General features: G+C 40.8%; 1 protein-coding gene and 1 pseudogene across 1 annotated transcript; one reads left to right on the top strand and one right to left on the bottom strand.

The window, feature by feature from the left end:
- Positions 1-1,489: 1,489 nt before the first annotated feature.
- LOC139455484 (uncharacterized) lies at positions 1,490-3,262 on the bottom strand. Its single transcript, XM_071237036.1, has one exon. It carries the CDS (start codon positions 3,260-3,262, stop codon positions 1,799-1,801), a length of 1,464 nt encoding a protein of 487 aa, XP_071093137.1. The 3' UTR covers positions 1,490-1,798.
- A 9,375-nt stretch (positions 3,263-12,637) lies between these two features.
- LOC139454897 (uncharacterized) lies at positions 12,638-16,603 on the top strand (annotated as a pseudogene).
- The last annotated feature ends 3,091 nt before the right edge of the window (positions 16,604-19,694 follow it).

Below are 19,694 nucleotides of genomic sequence, written 5' to 3'. Positions count from 1 at the left end.
TGTCCCCCAAAATACAGGAAACGTCATCGATCTGATTTAAAGTACCCAGGGGTTCGTCTTGAAACATCAGTACACCATTTCGAGAAGTAGCACGTTTATCACAATAGGTTGAGCCTTCTGGGTGTATATACGTACAGCAGTACAGCACATTTGTTTCAGAACCAAACAGTAATTTATCTAATAGAATGTAAATACCACATTCTTTCATCCAAACCGGTTTTATATAATTTTTTTCAGCTTTTTTCTAACCATAACTATGATACCGCCAGAGAGTCTCCCTGTTTTTGATAACTTATCACCTGGTCTAGTATAATATAAATAATCAGCCAACTTGTTCCGAAAGTCTAACTGAATCCATGTCTCCGTGAGGCCTACAATGTCAAATGAATGTAAATATGAAACAAAGTCACAAATCTTCTAATTTAGATTTCAATCCAGATATATTCCAATATAAGTGTTTCATAGTAGGAGAATCATCACTTTTTAAGTCCTCCAAGTCTTGGTATGGGCCCCGACCACACCCTTAGGTAGTGCAATCCTGCTGGCTGTCCCTAGAGCTGGTAGCCTGACTGTGGGTAGTGGAGCGCGAACTCCCCTCGTTCCTTGGTGGACTGTTGATTCTGTCAGAGACCCCACCTCTTCTCCCATCCGAGACATTGGTTGAGGCATCCGTAACCTGTTTGGGTGCTGACACAATCTTACCACTTTTTAAAATAGCATGTTTAGATTGGTCTTAATCTTTACATTTCCTTAATTCTTGCCTCTGTTTTAAAGTTAAGGCATTGGAAATGCCATATCTCTTTGACCTAAGGGAATCTCTCAAACTTGGCGACTTCATCTTATCTTCCCAGTGCACAAGTTTAGCGATCACAGGGCGTGTCCGCTCATTGTCTCTTGGAACAAGCAGATCTATATTATTGGCTTCCCTGGCATAGTTCAACACTTCCAAACTTTTGTTTTTGCAGATTGTATAGGATTGGCTCGGTCCCTCTTGAATACCATACAAAATGATATTATTTCTTCGACCCCTTGTCTCTAGATTCTCCAGACGTGTATTAACATTGTCCAGGTCATAATATACATTGTCTAGTTTATGACAGACCACATCCACATCAAGCCTAATACTATCTTGTTCTCCCTTGTTCGTACTCATTTGATGTCGTAAATCTGTGACGTCACACAGTAATATTTGTAATTCTTCTTTCATTGAACCAATTTCCTTTAATAGTTTGTCTTCAGATGCCTTGATTTGTTGAATAATTGCAGATTTCATATCATCCAAATCCTTACTAAATGGGCCAGGGTTCGATTCAACATCACCTGACAGGTGTATTAGCAATGATACACAAGGACAAAACAGGCGTACTCCACCTCGGTCAGGAATTCGATATGATATGTAAACATGTATTGAATTTCTCAATCTGCCTGTGTCCTCGGGGCAGTACAAAACATCCAACACTGGCTCCAGACGTCTATAAAGACGCCCATTTTGTCTAAAAGTGCCGGATAAGGTTGGCCTAGGTTCCGATGTCAATATTTTTCAATTTGTTAGAGAGACAAAGCGAAATGCAAACAAGGGAGCTTACTACTCTATCCTGCATGTTTTAACCTATAATTGTTAATATCATTATTTCAAGATCTCTACCAACAATGATTGAAAAAATAAATTTTGTCTATGAATATATGCTCCCGCCTAGATATAGTAATTGAATCAGCTGTTTAAATCAAAGGTTGTTATTGTGATCTGAAACAGAATTAACTATTTCCCGAATTAATGGTAACATATCCGTTATAGAATTCAGGGAATCAAACACAGAAGCAAAGTATGAGCCCCATTCATAGATATTGACTGGAGAGTGGATGCAACAGTGTTGTATGTCACATCCACTACACCTACAGTATTAGTAGTCCAGCCACTGAAGTAGATGGTGTCTCTATACAGTCTCATGTTCCAGGGGCTGGCGTTCAGTGTGGTCACCTCTGTACTCACATTATTGGACACTGTCATGTTCATCAGTTTCTTGTCAATGCTATAATACAACACACCAGCTGTCTGATCTAGGGTTACAGCATACATGTGACGTCCTGTGGCCAATGTTGCCAGACCTTGACCATCATAGGTCACTGTGAACAGTGTCCCGGTATTACACCCATATATCCTCTTTCTCCTTGTGTCAAGAGTTATTTGCCATGGGGTGCTTCCGTACTTGGATAAGTCAATGATGGTTGTAAAGTCTTTGCCCTGTGTAGACATGCGGCTGATTGACTTTTGTGGTTGATCTGTGGCTATGAATACAATGTCCCGATCTTCATCCACTGCCATGCCATATGTATCTACACCTTCTCTTAGCACCGTCACGTGACTTGTATCCAGTGGAGATGACACTATTTTAGGAGGGATCCGTAATCCTATCAGAAGTTTCTTTGTCTTAGCTATGTATGCAACATATCCCACCTGCTTCATGGTGTGATACTGATAGACACTAAGTGAGTTACTGTGAATGTTGAGTTGACGGAAGTGGTGCTGGGTGTTTGACCAGGCTGGAGCAATCAGGATCCTACTTTTCTCCTCCTCTGGTCTCGGAGTCATCACTGACGTTGTCGACACAGGTGGCCTGGAGGTTGTGGTTAAATTTACAGGGGCGGGGGTACAAGAAGACGCACCAAGAGCTGTTTTCATCTGTAACATTTGGGACTGACACGTTTCATTCAGTGCCATGTATCGCTTGATGTCAGCCTTGAGCTCGGCAGCAGTAACATCAAACTTCTGTAGTTCTATTTCCAGTCTGTGTTTATCTCTGACACAGGTATCACTTGAGTTTTCTCGATTCCACACATCTGCCTTCTTCAGCACAGATTCATGAAACTCATCCTTCTCGTCCTGAAAGTCTTTGAGGGATCTAGAGACATGACGCAACTGCCTCTTCATCTGATGGTAGCCCTGTTTGAGATGCTGCAAATCTGAGACAACCTGACTTTTCACCATATCCTGAAGAGACTCTCCTTGTAGAATTTCGGCCATTGCTTCTCTCACTTGTTCCTGTATGCTCTCCTTTAACTCAGCTTTCAATGATGTAATGGCGACATCTATAGTGTTAAGTACCTTTTTTTCTATACGGAGGATACCCACCTTAGTATCAAGCAGTTCCTCCTCAAACTGTTTCATTTTGTGTATGACAGACACAATACAGTCCTGGCTGCTACACACACAGATCAGGGAGGTACATGTCAGTAACCAGTAGAAGCATTTAAAGTCGACCATCTTTGGGATTGTACAAACTCCTTTGAGATGCCCTTGTCCACTGGAGCGATGTGTACGTGTACACGAAGTGTTCTGCTACTGATTGGCCGGCGTGAGGCATAAGTTTACATTTACTGGGTTATCATTACGTAATCGGCGTGCCAGCATGCCCTGGGTGTAAAGAACACTCCGTTATCACTATGTACCTAAAGTAGCATTTAACACACATAGAGACAGACATACACACTCAGAAACACATACACACACAAATACAGATAAACCCAGACATAACTCGCTAAATACAATGTATATTCATAATAGAGGATATTTACCGTCTCAAATTCTACTCGCGTGATACCCTCAATATACAGAATTGTGTGAAAAACACCTTCTCCTTTTATGTACATTAAAGGGATGCTGTCGTTAAAAATCAGCATTATTTTCTAACAAAAATTGTTAATGGAAATATAATGTAATAAATATTAGGGCTTTTAAATGACCTATGGATGACGTTCGCATTTTCTGGCTTATTAAATCTGAAAAAGCGACACAACTCTTTCTATATTCATAAGAAATCTCAATAAAAAATATAGATAAATATGGATAGAATCGACAAGATAGACAACCTGCTCTCAGTGAGATGGACATGTTGTTGAGGAGTTGTTAGCTTGACTTTATATTGTTCGAACCCAATGCTTCCGGTTTTCTCACTGCTGCTCATGTTGAATCAAAAGTAAAACGTTTTCCAGCGAGGTCTGGTATCAATTCAGGATGTAGTTATATTTCTGAACGCACTTCAATAACAAAGGTTTGACCCTCCTGTCTGCTGAACCTTAGGGTGTATGCTTTACTTTACCTTGTTTAATGACTGATCAGGATGAACTGATCTTTTCTTTGTTTGTTTTGAAGTGTGACGTCAGCCGAAAGTGCTGCTCATTTTAATGAATTGTTGCTCTTTTGAATTGTTTCTGGTGACAATCGGGCAGAATATGAGTTTCGAACCCATGCCTTGTGAATATGAGCACGGCAAAGATACACACAGAGGAAAACATAATTATCACTCTCCCTAACAAACAGAACCGCATCCGTGGATAGAGCGTCTGCCCGGATACAGCTTTCGTGATCTGGAGGATGCCGTGTCTACACGGAGACCGCCTCCGTGGTCTAGTGGATAGTGTGTCTGCAATCGGACTGTCTCCATGGTCTAGTGGATAGCGTTCCTGCGTGGAGACAGCCTCTGTGGTCTAGTGGATAGCGTGTCTGAACGAGAGAGTTTCGCGGAGGCCGCTTCCGTAGTCTAGTGGATAGAGCGTCTCCTCGGCGAGCGGAAGGTCGGTGGTTCGATCCCCTGGCCGCGTCATACCGAAAGACGTTAAGCGATGGTACTTGATGTTATCCTGCCTTGCTCTCAGCATTAAAGGGATGAAGCAAGGACTGGTCGCCTCTGAGTAGGTAGGTATACTGTAGCTGAGTAGGGTATCCACGTGAAGGTAGGGCATGTCGGTGAGTAGTCAGTTTATGTGTCATCTCTTATCAACTCTTATAATATTCACCTGGTGACAGCAGTATGCGTGTGAACAAATGGGAACTAGCTTCGGGAAAACTGGGAAAAAAAATCATGTCATTCAAACCACTTCATTTGTGGTTGTCAATCTTACGGTTAGTAATTACCCATATTCATATTCACTCTTAATGTATTAGTATTGTGTACACATAGCCGACGATAGCCATGATTAATTGGTTTGGTATGTTTGTTGTTTAACGCTGCACTCAGCAAAATTCCAGCTATATGACGACGGTCTGTAAATAATGGAGTCTGGACCAGACAATCAAGTGATTGACATCATGAGCGTCCAAGCAGGCTTGACCATTCGATCCCAGTAGTCGCCTCTAGCAAGCAAAGTCGCCTTTTATGGCAAGCATGGTTTGCTGAAGACCTATTCTAAAGCGGACCTTCACTGGTCAAACATGTATGTCGACAAGGCTCGGGCACATTGATGGTCCGAGATAATTTGATTTAAAGTCGTTTCAACATCACTCTCTTTATTTGGTACGACTTATTGATATCAATCTTAACTGGTAACAAAAACAGTTAGGACATTGTGTCAGTGTATCAGTTTCACGCAAACTTCGGAGTCTAAACCTGGCCTGAATACAGGATGATACTTCTATTTAAGGTTCATGTGAAGAAGAGGGCGTCAGAGAAATCCCGTGATTAGAGAGTTAAGAGTGCATGTAGATAGCTACCGTGGGGATTGGCTCCATAACAACCTGTGCTTATATCGTACGAGGTGACTTAATGGATCGGATGGGCAGGATGGGTGACTTGGTTAATTGCCCCGGTGGCGTGGATCGTTTGTCATACTACTCGTATCTATCACGGATTTGTCTGGTGCTGAGTCGATTATTTATAGGTCACCGTCCTATAGCTGAAATATTGCTGAGTGCAAAAAATACCCAAATGAACAAAATGATGTAGGCATTATGTGCTCGAGGCCCACATTAAGTCTAGCTTAGTGATACGTCTCTTGCGAACCCCTCCATCAATTCAGTCTGCTGATTCTTTGAAAATTTTGATTAGAGTGTTAAGAGTACAGGTAGATGGCCACCGTTCCTCATAATAAAGAAGTTGACATCCATATATTCTCTCCCTTAGGTGTACCACTTCTAAATGGCTTTCATTTCATATTTTCCTATAGTTCAAGTTACATATTGATCAAGGTAAGCCGTTGAAAGTTCAATGAAGTATTGAACGTACTACTGATCAACAACAATTTCGTAGGAAATGTGCCTGTTCTGTAGCCGGTCATTTACAGGTTACGTAGAACGATTATACACTGTCATTTACAGTTCCAGACTGATATCGTTGGAATAATTCCACGGCTGTCATATTGAAGATATTGTTTGTGCCCATCTATCAGTCATTTCTGCATTGAGCATCATGCAATTTGATTTGCAGCGAGTGTATGGAATGCGGGATACCACATGATACATTTCTTGACATGTTTTCATCTACCCAAATACGTGTTAAGACATCTATGTAATCCCGCAACTCCCTTCATCTTGGCCCAATGATGTTCCGGGTTAGAACTGGTCTCAGCAATCAATGTTTGTGGTAAGTGGCTAACGAGATCGGGAGGTCAGTCTGACTTGGTTGTTGCATATCATCACATTGCAGTTGCATGGATCTATGCTCATGATTTCTACCACTGGACTATCTGGCCCAGACACGATTATTTAGACCACGGCCATATATCTAAAAGTGCTGCGTTAAACAATTTACAAACAAAAACGTCTATCTAGTTTCACTGGTCCTTCTATTGTTTAGTAGAAGAATATATGTTTTCATGATATTTGGCTTGCAGAGGGATGGTGTCAATCCTGCCGGGGACCCATGTAGTTACCAGAGGTACCGGAAGTCCCCATGGCCCATGGTGTGGTGGTCTATATCTATAAACCCTAACGCCACCTTTGCATATCGCATTGTATGTGTCAGACATGCTCAAAGATTTTACATAGGAATTATAAGACCTGCTTGTAGGTTTTACATGAAAAGTGTAAGAACTGGGTTTTACATGTGAATTAACATCCTTCTTTATGCATATAATGGTTTGAACTGGTTTAGACTTTTTTTCACATGTCGTGACGCGAATCGAACATGCAACTTGACATATCACGTTTACATTCGTGACTGTTTACCCACTGAGCCACCGGGGCAGGTGATGAAAAGGTGTTCAATCTTACATGTCACTGACTTCAGTTGTCTGCATGCTGCACCTTCTCTTTCTATTGCCAGCGATAATGTATTTAGTTTTGTACCCTATCGTAGGAATACATGTACCAAATTTCAATAATATACAGACATATGTGCAGCACAGGTAACACGTTACCTTCTATCAGTGTACTGCAGTTTTCTCATTGTCACACTTTTTACAAAATCTACAAAACGATTTCGCGCCACCATAAAGAAGGAAACAAACGGTACACAGCTTCTTTACTCGGTCAGCTGATAACAATGACAGCGAGAAGTAAATGAGCCTTTTTCTGGCAACATTCCTGAAATAATCAGTTGAATATTTCTCCAAAATATGCAAAGTTTACAACAGACAGTTGCAGAATCTGCATGCACAAACACCACAAGGCAATCAAACACACCGACACACAAACAGACAGATACAGACAGACAGACACCCCCCCCCCCCCCCCCCCACCCACAACACACACAGCCACAGCCACACACAGACGTCTTTTAGAGAGATGTATGCGTGTACATGACATGTTCTGCTTCTGATTGGCTGGCGTAAGGTACAAGTATACCTTTACTGGGTTATCATTAGATAATTTTTTAATGTGAAGGTTACACGATATACGGACGAGAGATCGGTCACATGGCCGCGAAACTGAAGTTCATAAGTGTATGAACGACACATTTTTCACGAGACTTTATTCATGAAATAACGTAAATACTGACGGACTACTTGCTCATTCCTGGGGAAATCCCTGGGAATACCCTAGCACGAATAACTACAGAAGCGTTGTTTCTCGTCATTTAGGACATTTAATCTTGAACTTCGCGTTTTAGCATACATTGGGATAAGTCAGAGAGTTTGACCACATGCCCTTTCAAGGATATCCTCACTACAACCAATCCTAGAGAACAAAACGAAGAAAAGCACATCCAAAGTATCGTAGTATCGACTCGCTAGTCTCTTGACTATATTGACAGTCTACAGCAATCTATCAATTTACCCGAGTATCTATTGGAAACATCTTTACATTCATTTTTCTATGATAGGCCAATTGATGTGTGACGAGTAACACTTGTAAAAGCCACAGGTTCATTAACAACTTCGGAAATCTCTCCCGTCACGTTTATCGTTTCGTCCATTTTGACGTCTTGTCCTTGATGTCAATGTATTACGACGCGCTGTCATTGTGACTGACTTACTGAGGTAGTTCTTAACAGATCTTCCTCGTCCAATGTGGATATTATTTGAATAATTTTGTTGTAAGGAAACTGAAAGTTGTTCCTATAGAGCATGTTAAGCATACACACGCTCATGTCACCTCTCGTTTTGAGGAAATTTTTCATTCCGCGATACAACATGCATGAAGTCACACGTACTAAATATCATTGTGCATGGATCTAGGTCTACGTCATTTGATGTAAAAAGAGTGATATAAATAATCAGAAGAATTGACTTTCACTTTGTGAGTTCATTGGAGTTTGAACCTTCATAGAGTGAGGGCCAAACACCCCCCTCCCACACACACACTGACGGACTGATGCCGATTTATAGTGCTAGCCCACTGAGATACCATGCTGCAGTTTTAACATGACTACCCCACTCAGACACAGTATACTGACTCCGAGCCGACCAGTCCTTGTTTTAGACCCTTAATGCCGAGCGCTCGACTGGGAAACAAGTACTATCTTTTAACGTCTTTTGATATAACACGGTCGGGGATCGAACCCCGGACGTTCCGCTGTTCGGGCGGACGCTCTACCACTACACCACGGAGGCGGTCCCAAACTCACATGCAGGCACACACAGAGCGATATACACACAGACATACAGACGTATACACAGGCACACAGAAACACACACATACACACATGGAGGCACACACAGAGAGACATGCACACATACAGACAGACAGATACGCGCACACGCAGCATTAAAGGGCACACAAGCGAGACAAACTATTTGGCAATATCGATACAATCACGGCGACATTTAACGTAAATATTCAACAGCTCAGTTGACAAAGTATTTGGCTGTTATCTGGCCTCTTCACTGAAATACTTTAGCAAGTGAGTCTGGCCGTTCTGTGATATCAATCCAACAAATAAAACAAATTCAAATTTCCATGACTTTTGATTTGATGTAAATTTTAATGCACCCAAATGCATTACAATAAAATATTAGGCCTCCACTAGTTCTGCCGTGATTGCGAACAGCGATTGTTGTCAATGTTGGCAGATTAGATAGCATGAGATGTGTTATTTCTTCTAAGTGTAAGATTTGATAACCACCAGTCTGTGATCTTTGAACGTCACGTGTATTAAGCCCTTTTGAATTGTATTTGTTTAATGATCGAGCTAAAAAAATAGAAAACTTCCTGGAAACAGAATTACAAATCTCTTCCAGATAGTATCCAACTGTTTCTACTGTTCTTCACCGATGATGTGATTCTTATTTCTGATAGAGTTTTTGACTTCACAAACGAATACACGCATTAGCTAAGTTTTGCAATAATTATAATTTTGGTTTGTGGTTGTTCATTAATGTCATGTGTGTATGTTGCATCAATAGTATGTAGGTATGATTGTCGATAATGGAGTAATTAGCCAATATAACTTATTGGCCCGGCCCGACCCGGCCCGAGTTCAAGGCAGTCCCCTCCCAGAAGCTTACATACGATATTTTCTCGGGGTACGGGTGCTCCTGTCGTCTCAATTCGTTGTGCAGACTGACGTCTTTTAGGCTTGCCAGAAACCCTGGGCGTGGATTGAATTCCCAGGATCCCTGATCATATTTCTAGGTTCGTCAGTAACAAACGGTGTCCCTGCTCGTGGGACTTTAAAGTCCTGAAAGATCAAAGCAAAATATTTGTATGAATAGTTCGATTGCTAATCGCAATACCCTATGCCACCACAAGCCATACCGAGGCACACGCACGAGTGTGTTTTATTGTATTGTGGCGTACGAGTGTCACAAGATGTGAAAGAGGGAGTTATCTTTGGCAATACGCGTAGTACACAGTGCATATGTTCCCCGCAGAGAGGCTGCGTCAGTCAATAATGAGGTAAGTCAAAAAAAATTATACGTCTTTCAAATGCTGAGTGAGTGAGTTTGGTTTTACGCCGCTTTTAGCAATATTCCAGCAATATCACGACGGGGGACACCAGAAATGGGCTTCACACATTGTACCCATGTCGGGATTCGAACCCGGGTCTTCGGCGCGACGAGCGAACGCTTTAACCACTAGGCTACCCGACCGCCCTGGAAATGCTGAACGTTCTAGGGGTGTATAACATGATTCAGCTTTCATCAGCAATCATTTTAATATGGTGTCACTACGATAACTGTGATATCGCTGCTGTGAGTATGGTGAATGTATACACGGGCTTGTGGAGAGTATCGCACAGTTGTGACTTGGTAATGCTATGTCATTGTGGCCGGGTCACCTTGACCCTCAACCGATTGGCGTTAAAGCGCTAATGCAGGAGTTGATGTTTGTTGTCAACGGCCCCGCAAATTGTGAACATGTTTTGGTGCCTTCGTTAACTGAGTATATGGCTTTGTGAAACAGGAATTTTCCAAGGCCATGATAATGACACAGAGCAGTCAGTTCAGCTCCATCCCATATGTCATCTCGGATGGCACTGGGATGAATCAATAATGGAATAGATTCACTAGTTTCACTAGTTATTATCACATGACACAAGAAAATTAGGCGAAAATATCTTCATTTGCATGTAGATGGGCCATCGGTCCATGGTACAACCTTGGTCCACATATAATATGAAATAATATACATAACACAGCTTGAACAAACTTTAGAATGTAAATACAGATCTTTGTCCTTCATGGATGCTATAACATAAGCGCATCGCATGACGTATATAATGTATACAGCGATATTTCTCATCATGAGTCATGATTATATTTAATTTTTGAAGATGGACATAGTACTTCGAAGGTATATACTATTTACGAAAATAATGATGCACACTAATAAAAAATTATATTCATTTTCAATGTAACCCTGTTTACAAACGTGACATATTCTTTGCTCTATTCTCTTCCCCATCTTCCCATCTCTACACACATCCTGAAAGTACTTTTATTCAAAGTAGTATATTTGTTTCTTTTAACTGATGGCTAAATTACGTACAATCGCCAGCCACTGAAGGGATGATGTAAATCCTGCCATGGTCCATGCAGGTAGCAAAGGTACTGTAAGTCCCCATGGTCCCACTACTATATCTACCTTCAGGGGATGGCGATCTGTTACCCGTTTTTATCATGTTATTGTTATGTATAGTGCTATCCTTTTTTTATGATCCCGTACAAGTTTTATATCTTTTTCTGTGATATGTCTAGTAATTTTACTGTCCTTCGTGGCATGTTTTTTTTATAAAAGTTTAAACAAATTTAGTTTTGAACAGTGTGTAAGTAAACATTTTTAGAGCCACATATGCAAGTGAAGAGTGTCAATCTTGTACATATGGAAATTGTAAACGTGAGACAAATTCTGGAAAGCCTACTCTTTGTTGTCCATTGGTATGTCCTAAAAGTTCTTTCAACTGATATTGAAGGTCAAACTCACTCTCAAAGTCATACGCTAATGTCACAAGTTCACAATAACTCAAGGAGCAATCCTTGTAGCAGGAGTGGGTAGGGGCAAGGAGGTGGTTTTGATCGACAGGCCACAGTAACCAGAGTGGTCATTCTTCAGGTAGTAGGGGCTCGGATGGCCCAGTCGTCTAAGGCGCTGCGATTCGCTGTGCAGAGTTGCGTCCCTTGGGCACACCAGAAACCTATGATTGTCAGTTCGAATCACGGTTCGCCCCGATTGTTTCTAGGTTTGTCAGCACCATACCCGTGCTCGTGGGTTTCACCGAAGTGGTTAATGTCTGAGACCTGCATCACTTCGGGATTTCCTCCCACATTACGCTGACACGCAACAATATAACTGGAATACTGTAAAAGTGGCGTTAAACCCAACTCACTCACTCACTAACTTTAGGTAGTTCTGCATCTTTGTGTACTCAACCAACCCTGTGTTGTTTGTCCGGAAGAGGTAATACCCATGTTTTCAACTAGAAATAATCAAGCAAGCGGTTGGCTGAAACTGTGGTCAAGGTCATTATACCGGAAGTGCATATAAGTTTCTTATTAAGGAAGCTGGAGGCATGGGCATTCCTGTTTTAAAGTTGTCTGGCATTGGGTTTCCGAGAAAGAGACATATTTAAACGGGAAGTGCATTTAACTTTCATATAATGTAGGTACAGAAATGGAACTTTCTGTTTTAATGTTGTCTTGCATTGGGCATAACTCGCTCCAAAACAGGCGCGGTTAAACCGGTAGTGCATATTTAAGGGTACAAGAGGCACAGGACTACGTACACCACGCGCATAACATAACGTACATACACATGCACTGTACTACTGCAAAATCATTGAAGACTTCGGGAAAGGGTGTCTCAGTCGTCCAAGACGCCCACATTCACCGTGCATGGCTGTGTACCTAAACCTTTGATCATTATTGATCATTATATAACTGATATACGGTTCAAAGCGGCGTAAAACATCACTCAATGACATCTTAAAGACGCATTCCAGGCGACTTCAGCGTGACGCAGTCGTCTAAAGGCAAGATTCCCTGGATGAAATACGACGGAAAGGCCGTGGAGGACTCGCAGTTCTGTGTGGAGTATCTGAACCGGAAGTTGAACATTGACCTCAACAGTCACCTGACAGAGGAACAGCGGGCAATTGCGCATGCGTTTCGAAAGATGGCGGAAGAGAACCTATACTGGTTGGTTTCATTAACTGCATTCAGTGTGAAATTTTTGTGTGAATGTAATAAATATTGGAGATTTTTGTATTTGTACCAGAACTATGCTGTGGAAAATCGTTTCATTTCAGGATTTATAACAACAATGCTATGAAGTCATGACAAAATAAAGTATGTTATGGAACAGTGACAAGATGACATTCATTCTGACAACGTTCCCATGAGCCCTGGACTATAAAATGATCGATCCCTTAACTCTGTCAGGATCCGTTAGTCGCGGGTTCGAATCCAGGACTCGTCTTGAGTGCGACTATTGGTTTCTATCTCGAATCCGCACAGTCGCTTGTTGACTAACCCTTAGTCTCTGAAAATATATAATGTTGGCAGAAACAAACAACTCCAATTAATTTAAAAAATCTGGACTTGTTTCATTCAGGGTTAAAGCATTACAATATGGGTTGTTGCGGAAGGGAAAATAATCATTGTCAGTCTACCTAGGTAAGGAATGTTAAGCGAGTTGTGTTTAACTTTACATTAGATAAATTCAAATTAATTCCATTTTTTTGGCTAACCAAGCAATTCTTTTGCTTTTGTGTTTCCAAATACCAAAAAGAATAGAGCCACGTGCACATCAGCACTGCTGTTTCCCAATTGGCTGATAACAGAATGGACGGGTCTTGTGTGGCATTATAATTTCACGAGTTTCGCACCTTCGTTCTTTTGTGTTACTAACTAGATAGGCAAGTCTGTGAAGTTAGTAATGTTGACTTTAATATTCTTGTGTACCTTTATGGAGGTAAATATGTAAAATAACGGATTAACTCAAAGTGAGGACACCAGTCAGTGACAGTGTTTACGTATAACACAATAAGGGGCGGTAGGGTAGCTTAGACATGGGTTCGAATTTTCATTGGGGTACAACGTGTAAAGCCCGTTCCTGGCGTGAAGCCCCATCGTGATATAGCTTGGATATTGCTAAAAGCGGCGTAAAATCATACTCAGTAGCTCAATGTAACACAGTGTGTTGGTTTGATGCGGAAGCAAAGCCCGAAGGGATGAAGATCTTTGACGTTTACCACTTTGTCGAACTAACTAGCATGGTCATGGTGTTGACAAAACAAGGATCGGCATTTGAGTCCGAGATCAGTATACTCGGACCCCGTGGTATCGCGGCATTCATCGTATCGCGGCATTTGTGATTTCCGGTAGTTCACGCGGGACACGCCTCCTCGCGGCTGTTTACATATGCAAATCAGCAACCAGGAAGTCTTCGCCTCGTAAACAATTGCAATTTCTGCAGAATGTTCCGTCTACTGGTAAGTAAGCATTTATAGACAGATTGATACTTAGTTCTGGCATGTTTTGAAATAGTGCCTTACCCCTATCTTTCAAATGACTTCGATATAACCCGCTTTTTCTCAAGTAAACTTTCTCGGTCGACCTGAACAAGGTCGTCTGCATATTCATGTTGACAAATAAGGTAGCGGAAGTGACGTAGTCCACACATTTGTTTCCGCTAAGTGGTCAGAAATGTATGGTACATAATAAGGGCCATAATGCCATATTTACCAATACGTTCCTGACTTGGAGCCAAATATGATGAATACAATATGTTGTCATAAAAGGAGTGGTAAAATTCGAAAAATGTGTATTTATAGTTTTCTGTATTGCGTTTTATGTATATATTTATAATTTTTTTAAACATTTTTTTACACATTTTTTCAACTTTTTGGACGAATAATGTTTATCCTTTTTTAATAAAACTCTTACAATATTTTACTCATATTTGTTTTGTTTTGTTTTTTATTACTTTTTTTGGGGTAAAATGGTAAGAATGCATGTAATACCTATTAATTATTGCACAGACTGAATTCTACTTACCTTTTCTCTTTTCAGGATAGCAAGACTGTTAAAGTAAGGAGGCATCTAACTTTTCAGCAGACAGTTAAAGTTAGATGCCAGTATGATGCTGCCAATTTGCAGCGTGCATTTGATGCTACTCGCGATGGAATTTCAGTATATAGTGCATCTCGTTTGTATACAGTTCCGGAGTCAACTCTTCGAGACAGAACAAGGGGTAATGTTCCTGTCCATGCCAAGCCCGGCGGAGAGACGCTTTTGTCTGCAAAGAGGAGCAACAGTTAGTCACTCACATAAAGTACATGTCCAGCATAGGACATGGCTATACAAAGCTCAATGTCCAATACCTGGCAGCTGATTTTACAGTGACATGTGGCAGAAAAACTAAGAGTGATAGACCTCTTAGTGACAACTGGTTTCTAATGGTTTCTAAGGCGATGGCCCGAGGTTAAGCTTGCCAAACCCCAGAAGCTATCCATGCTGAGAGCACAATATGCCTCCCGCAAAGCACTGCGTTCCTACTTTAAGGAGCTGGCCACTATTTTGACATTTAATGAACTGAGAGAGAATCCAGAAAGGATCTACAACATGTATGAGACTGGGATCAGTACTGAGCATGCCCCTCCTAAATCGTATGTGACTCCACTTCCCAACCACAAGCAGTAACATCGCCAAGATCTTCTACAGTTACCATTATCGGTGGTGGTAATGCCATTGGTAACCACATTCCTCCTTACTTTGTTTTCCCTGGCAAGAGGTGGAATGATCAGTTCCTGGATGGAGCGCCACCTGGATCTTCTGGAGAAATGTCAGACAGTGGATGGTCTAATGCAAAGATATTTCAGAATTATCTCACAACGCACTTTGTGAAGCATGCAGGGATAAGCACAGATCCGATGTCACCGAAAACACTAGTTCTCTTTGATGGCCATAGATCACATGTGTCTTTAACTCTAGTTGAATGGGCCAAGAAGCACAACGTGATTTTGTTTGTCCTGCCACCACATACCAGTCATATCACCCAGCCTCTGGATGTTGCAGTGTTTGGGTCCTTTAAATCTATGTACAGCAGGGAACGTCAGTTGTATCTTCAACGGAATCCAGGTGTGAAAATCACCAAATACGAGGTTGCCAAGCTCACAGCTAAACCATATTTGAGGGCAATGTCTCCAGATAATTTGGCGTCAGCTTTCCGGAAATCTGGGATGTATCCTTTTTCCAACAAGACTATTGAGGATCTGTCCGTAGCACCTGCAACTATATATCCTCACTCAGACAAAGGAAATCAGGAAAATGAAGCACCTCTGGATGCTCCACCTTTGGAATCCACGCATGAAACCCCAGGTTCAGATGTTACACCACCAGTTCAGGTTCCTTCAGCTTCCAGTACAAGCCAGTTTCTTCAAGAGGGGAGCATCACAAAAGTTTTCTGTAAACCTAAGAAAAAAATTGTGCCACCGTTTCTGACTGGAAATCTTCTGAAGCACAAAAAATGTTGAAATTATGCAGTCCTCAAAAAGCACAAAAAAGCTACAGAATCAAACCAACATTCCAGCAAGAAGTACACATTTGAAGAGATCTGCTACTACTTCGACTAAACGCGCTGTCTGTGTCAAGCATTCCAAACCTCCAACTCCTCAGCCAGGTCCATCTTCATTTTGGGTTAACAGTTCTGACTCAGAACAAGATTCATCACCTGATGTGTCTGATGATGATTCAGGGAACTGCTGTGTTTGTGGCAAGCACACCCCACCAGGACTAAGGTCGGGCCCTTATCTGGTGATTGTCAAGTGGGCTCAGTGTGACAAATGTCAACACTGGACACATCTGTCATTTTGTACAAATACCACATTTGTAAGGCGTCATGATGAATTCCAGTGCCCACACTGTGTTTAAACTGTTTCCATGGTGACTATTTAACTGTTAACCTATTTACTTCATTGTTCTAGATTTTGAGAAATTTCGGGACTACTGAACTTTTTATGCATTTTCTTCCTTTATGCTGTCTTTGCACTTGTCTGGATAAATCACGAAGTCTGGCATCATCATACTTTGTGGCAGGTAAAAATTTGTCGTATTTTTGTCTGATTTGGGCCTCCATACACAACTTTTCCCTTTGTCAAACCGAGCGCGAGGCCTGGCTTTAGTTTTACTCGGCGCTACGAATGGAAATAATGAACTTTTATCAGTAAAATGTGCATATTTGGATAAAATAAATGACGTATGATACAGAGAACACAAATAATCAAAAAGGTTGGTGAGTGCATTTTGTTCCGTTCAGCGTACATGACAAGTACCACGATACCCCGAGGTTGCAGGCTACATCCTGCCACGGATGCGTCACTCGTGAAAATATTAGACTCTCCCCACTTCACTCGATGAGATAAAAGTGGTATTTGTGAAAAAACATTGAATATCCTCTATGCACAGCAACATCATTTTGTGTAAAGTTGATGTATTGCGAGATACGTATTTCCGAAAAAGATTGTACACCTATGCTGCCGAGGTTGTGATAAAACAATGTGAGAGTATAGTAAATGATAGAATGTATGTGTCGTAATTGACAGAACACACTTCCGCATATTTTGCTTATTCTGTCAGGTAACGAGTGACGTGGCGAACTCAAACTCATTAAAATCATATCTTAGTTCTCGCTATCGCTAAACAAAGATCTGAGGACATCCCATTACGGGTCAAGTAAGAACGACCTTTCATCTTACCAATCAAAGCGTCGGTTACCAGATCATGAAAGTGACAGTCGGAATGTGTTTTCTAATCATGCAACCTCGAAAACGGTAACACGGTGTATTCCGAACGACAGTTACGGTCCGTACGAAATTCCGTCAAAATTATCGTCTATCTTTCGCTTCTGTGGGATACCAATTTGAACGCAGGAGGCGTTGCTTAGTACTTCGGAAGCACTGCCATACAATCTCAACTATATATTAGACATTCCTGAATGTTCCTTTGTTCAGTTTTCCAAATTTAAATCGAGAACTGTGTCAACATATATTTCAAGCGTAGTCGCCAGGTTGAAACGAGTACCGCAAAGCTCGAGAAAGCTCGAGAAAGCTGTTTCTCTAGTTTCCAGTATCGTGAGTCCAGGAGACATGAGGCACGTTTCCTGGTATGATTCATTCAAACAAATTACAATGTGAATAAAAATAGTTCACTAATATCTCGGGTGTTAAAACATATATTCAGGGACGATAACTCTATTCAGTCTGTAAAATGGCAGATGAACACATTTACTTTTCCTTTAAACATCACCCACTTAACCGATTAATATTGCATCGTGCATGACGCAGTAAGAATTACCAAGTGAGAATGTGTGGAATGTTTAAAATAAGTTGTAATAAAACTTAAAATTAACAAAGAATAAACATCACAAGAAATTTAAGAAATAATAGAGCAGGTACAGAAATCAACGTTTTGAACACCCTATGATGATAGAGAACTGAACACCAAAAGGAGGCTACTTATAAAATTATCCTGAATTGCATGACAATATCATGATCAGATATAGGAACATATAGCAAATAGAAGATGAAAATGAATCAACTTCATTCTGTAATCAAACCAAGATAAAACAAATGTATTAATTATGTAGATAGAATGAGACAAAATAAACTAATAACTAAATACCAACCCCTGTCAAACTGGAAACAAAATTATAAGTTGGTGGTTCCCATTTAGCAAGATAATAATAAATTATTTCTTTAATTTCAGGGTGTCAATTAAACCCTAGGTCTGTAGATATATTTTGTTACACTTCAGTTAAGTGTGACAAACAAATATATATAACATGTCTTTTGACAAACTTTTGCATGATCTTCCTTTGACACTGATCCTGACACCACCACCAACCAAACTATTTATACATTATAACTACTAAAATTAATTACACAATTATTGTGGAATATCACGCTTAAATTTGACAACCTCCAGGACAAGAGTTCGTGAAACAGATCTCCTATGTAACAGTAAGTGTGTCTGGTCGAAATAATGATTTGTTTGCTTGTTGTTGTTTAACGCCGCACTCAACATTATTCCAGCTATATGACGGCGGTCTCTAAATAATCGAGTCTTGACCAGACAATCCACGGATTGACAACATGAGCATCGATCCACCCAATTGGGATCGATGACATGCATCAGCCAAGTCAGCGAGCCTGACCACCCGATCCCGTTAGTCGCCTCTTACGACAAGCATAGTCGCCTTTTAGGCAAGCATGGGTTGCTGAGGACCTATTCTACCCCGGATCTCCACGGGCCCGAAATAAGGAAGTTCATGCAGATTAATATATGATTTAATAATTCTCGTAACCAAACAAAAATATCAATTTTTTTTTCATAAAGGTGTAAAATAAAATATGCAAATATTACAATCATTCTTTAAAGCTAGATATATGTAAAACATTACATTGTTTGTGAATTATCCAAATGAATTATCTAAGACTAATTATATATTCCATACCATAAATGTATATTATACCATGTTAAAGGAGGAAGTATTGAAATTACGCCATTGCCATTAGATTTTAACCATTAAATAATTGAGATATCTCACAACAATGTCTTCATCCTGTTCATGTTGTTTGCTTTTTACATATATTATCAAAATCTAATGATATCATCTGCCAGTGGTATTTTATATTACTTGAAATACAATCTTGCAGAATTAATAATCTTCCCACAGTATGTTCAGTCAATAATGTACTGTCAAAGCGTGTTGGGGATATAACTATCTTAGATACCATGTGCAAGTTGGCCCTGGAGTTTCATACACAAATAAAAAATGTGATAAATATTGGTGAAGTGGCAGGGGGGTGGGGGTGGGGTGCTTTTCACCACTTCGAGTCTTTCTTTTCAGTAAAATGTGAGAGGAGACACGTTGTACCCAGTGTGTCACTATCTGCAGACCGCTCCTCCACACTTCCATCGCCGGAGATGTTTTTGAATTTAATTTTCAGAGCATACAACTTCTCTATGAAGAAAGGGAATCAGCAGAGGGGACACTATAGACTGTGTACATACACTCTTCCAAAAAATGGAACGCACAGGTA

The sequence above is a fragment of the Haliotis cracherodii genome, unplaced genomic scaffold (genome assembly GCF_022045235.1).
Source record: "Haliotis cracherodii isolate W230 unplaced genomic scaffold, xgHalCrac1.p SCAF_11, whole genome shotgun sequence".
In the NCBI taxonomy this organism is placed as follows: Eukaryota; Metazoa; Mollusca; class Gastropoda; order Lepetellida; family Haliotidae; genus Haliotis; species Haliotis cracherodii.
The sequence above is the reverse complement of the archived record's forward strand: the minus strand, read 5'-3'. Positions and strand labels throughout refer to the sequence as shown.

Coding starts and splice junctions, on each gene's coding strand:
- LOC139455484 (XM_071237036.1), bottom strand. CDS start 3,262: ATGGTCGACTTTAAATGCTTCTACTGGTTACTGACATGTACCTCCCTG.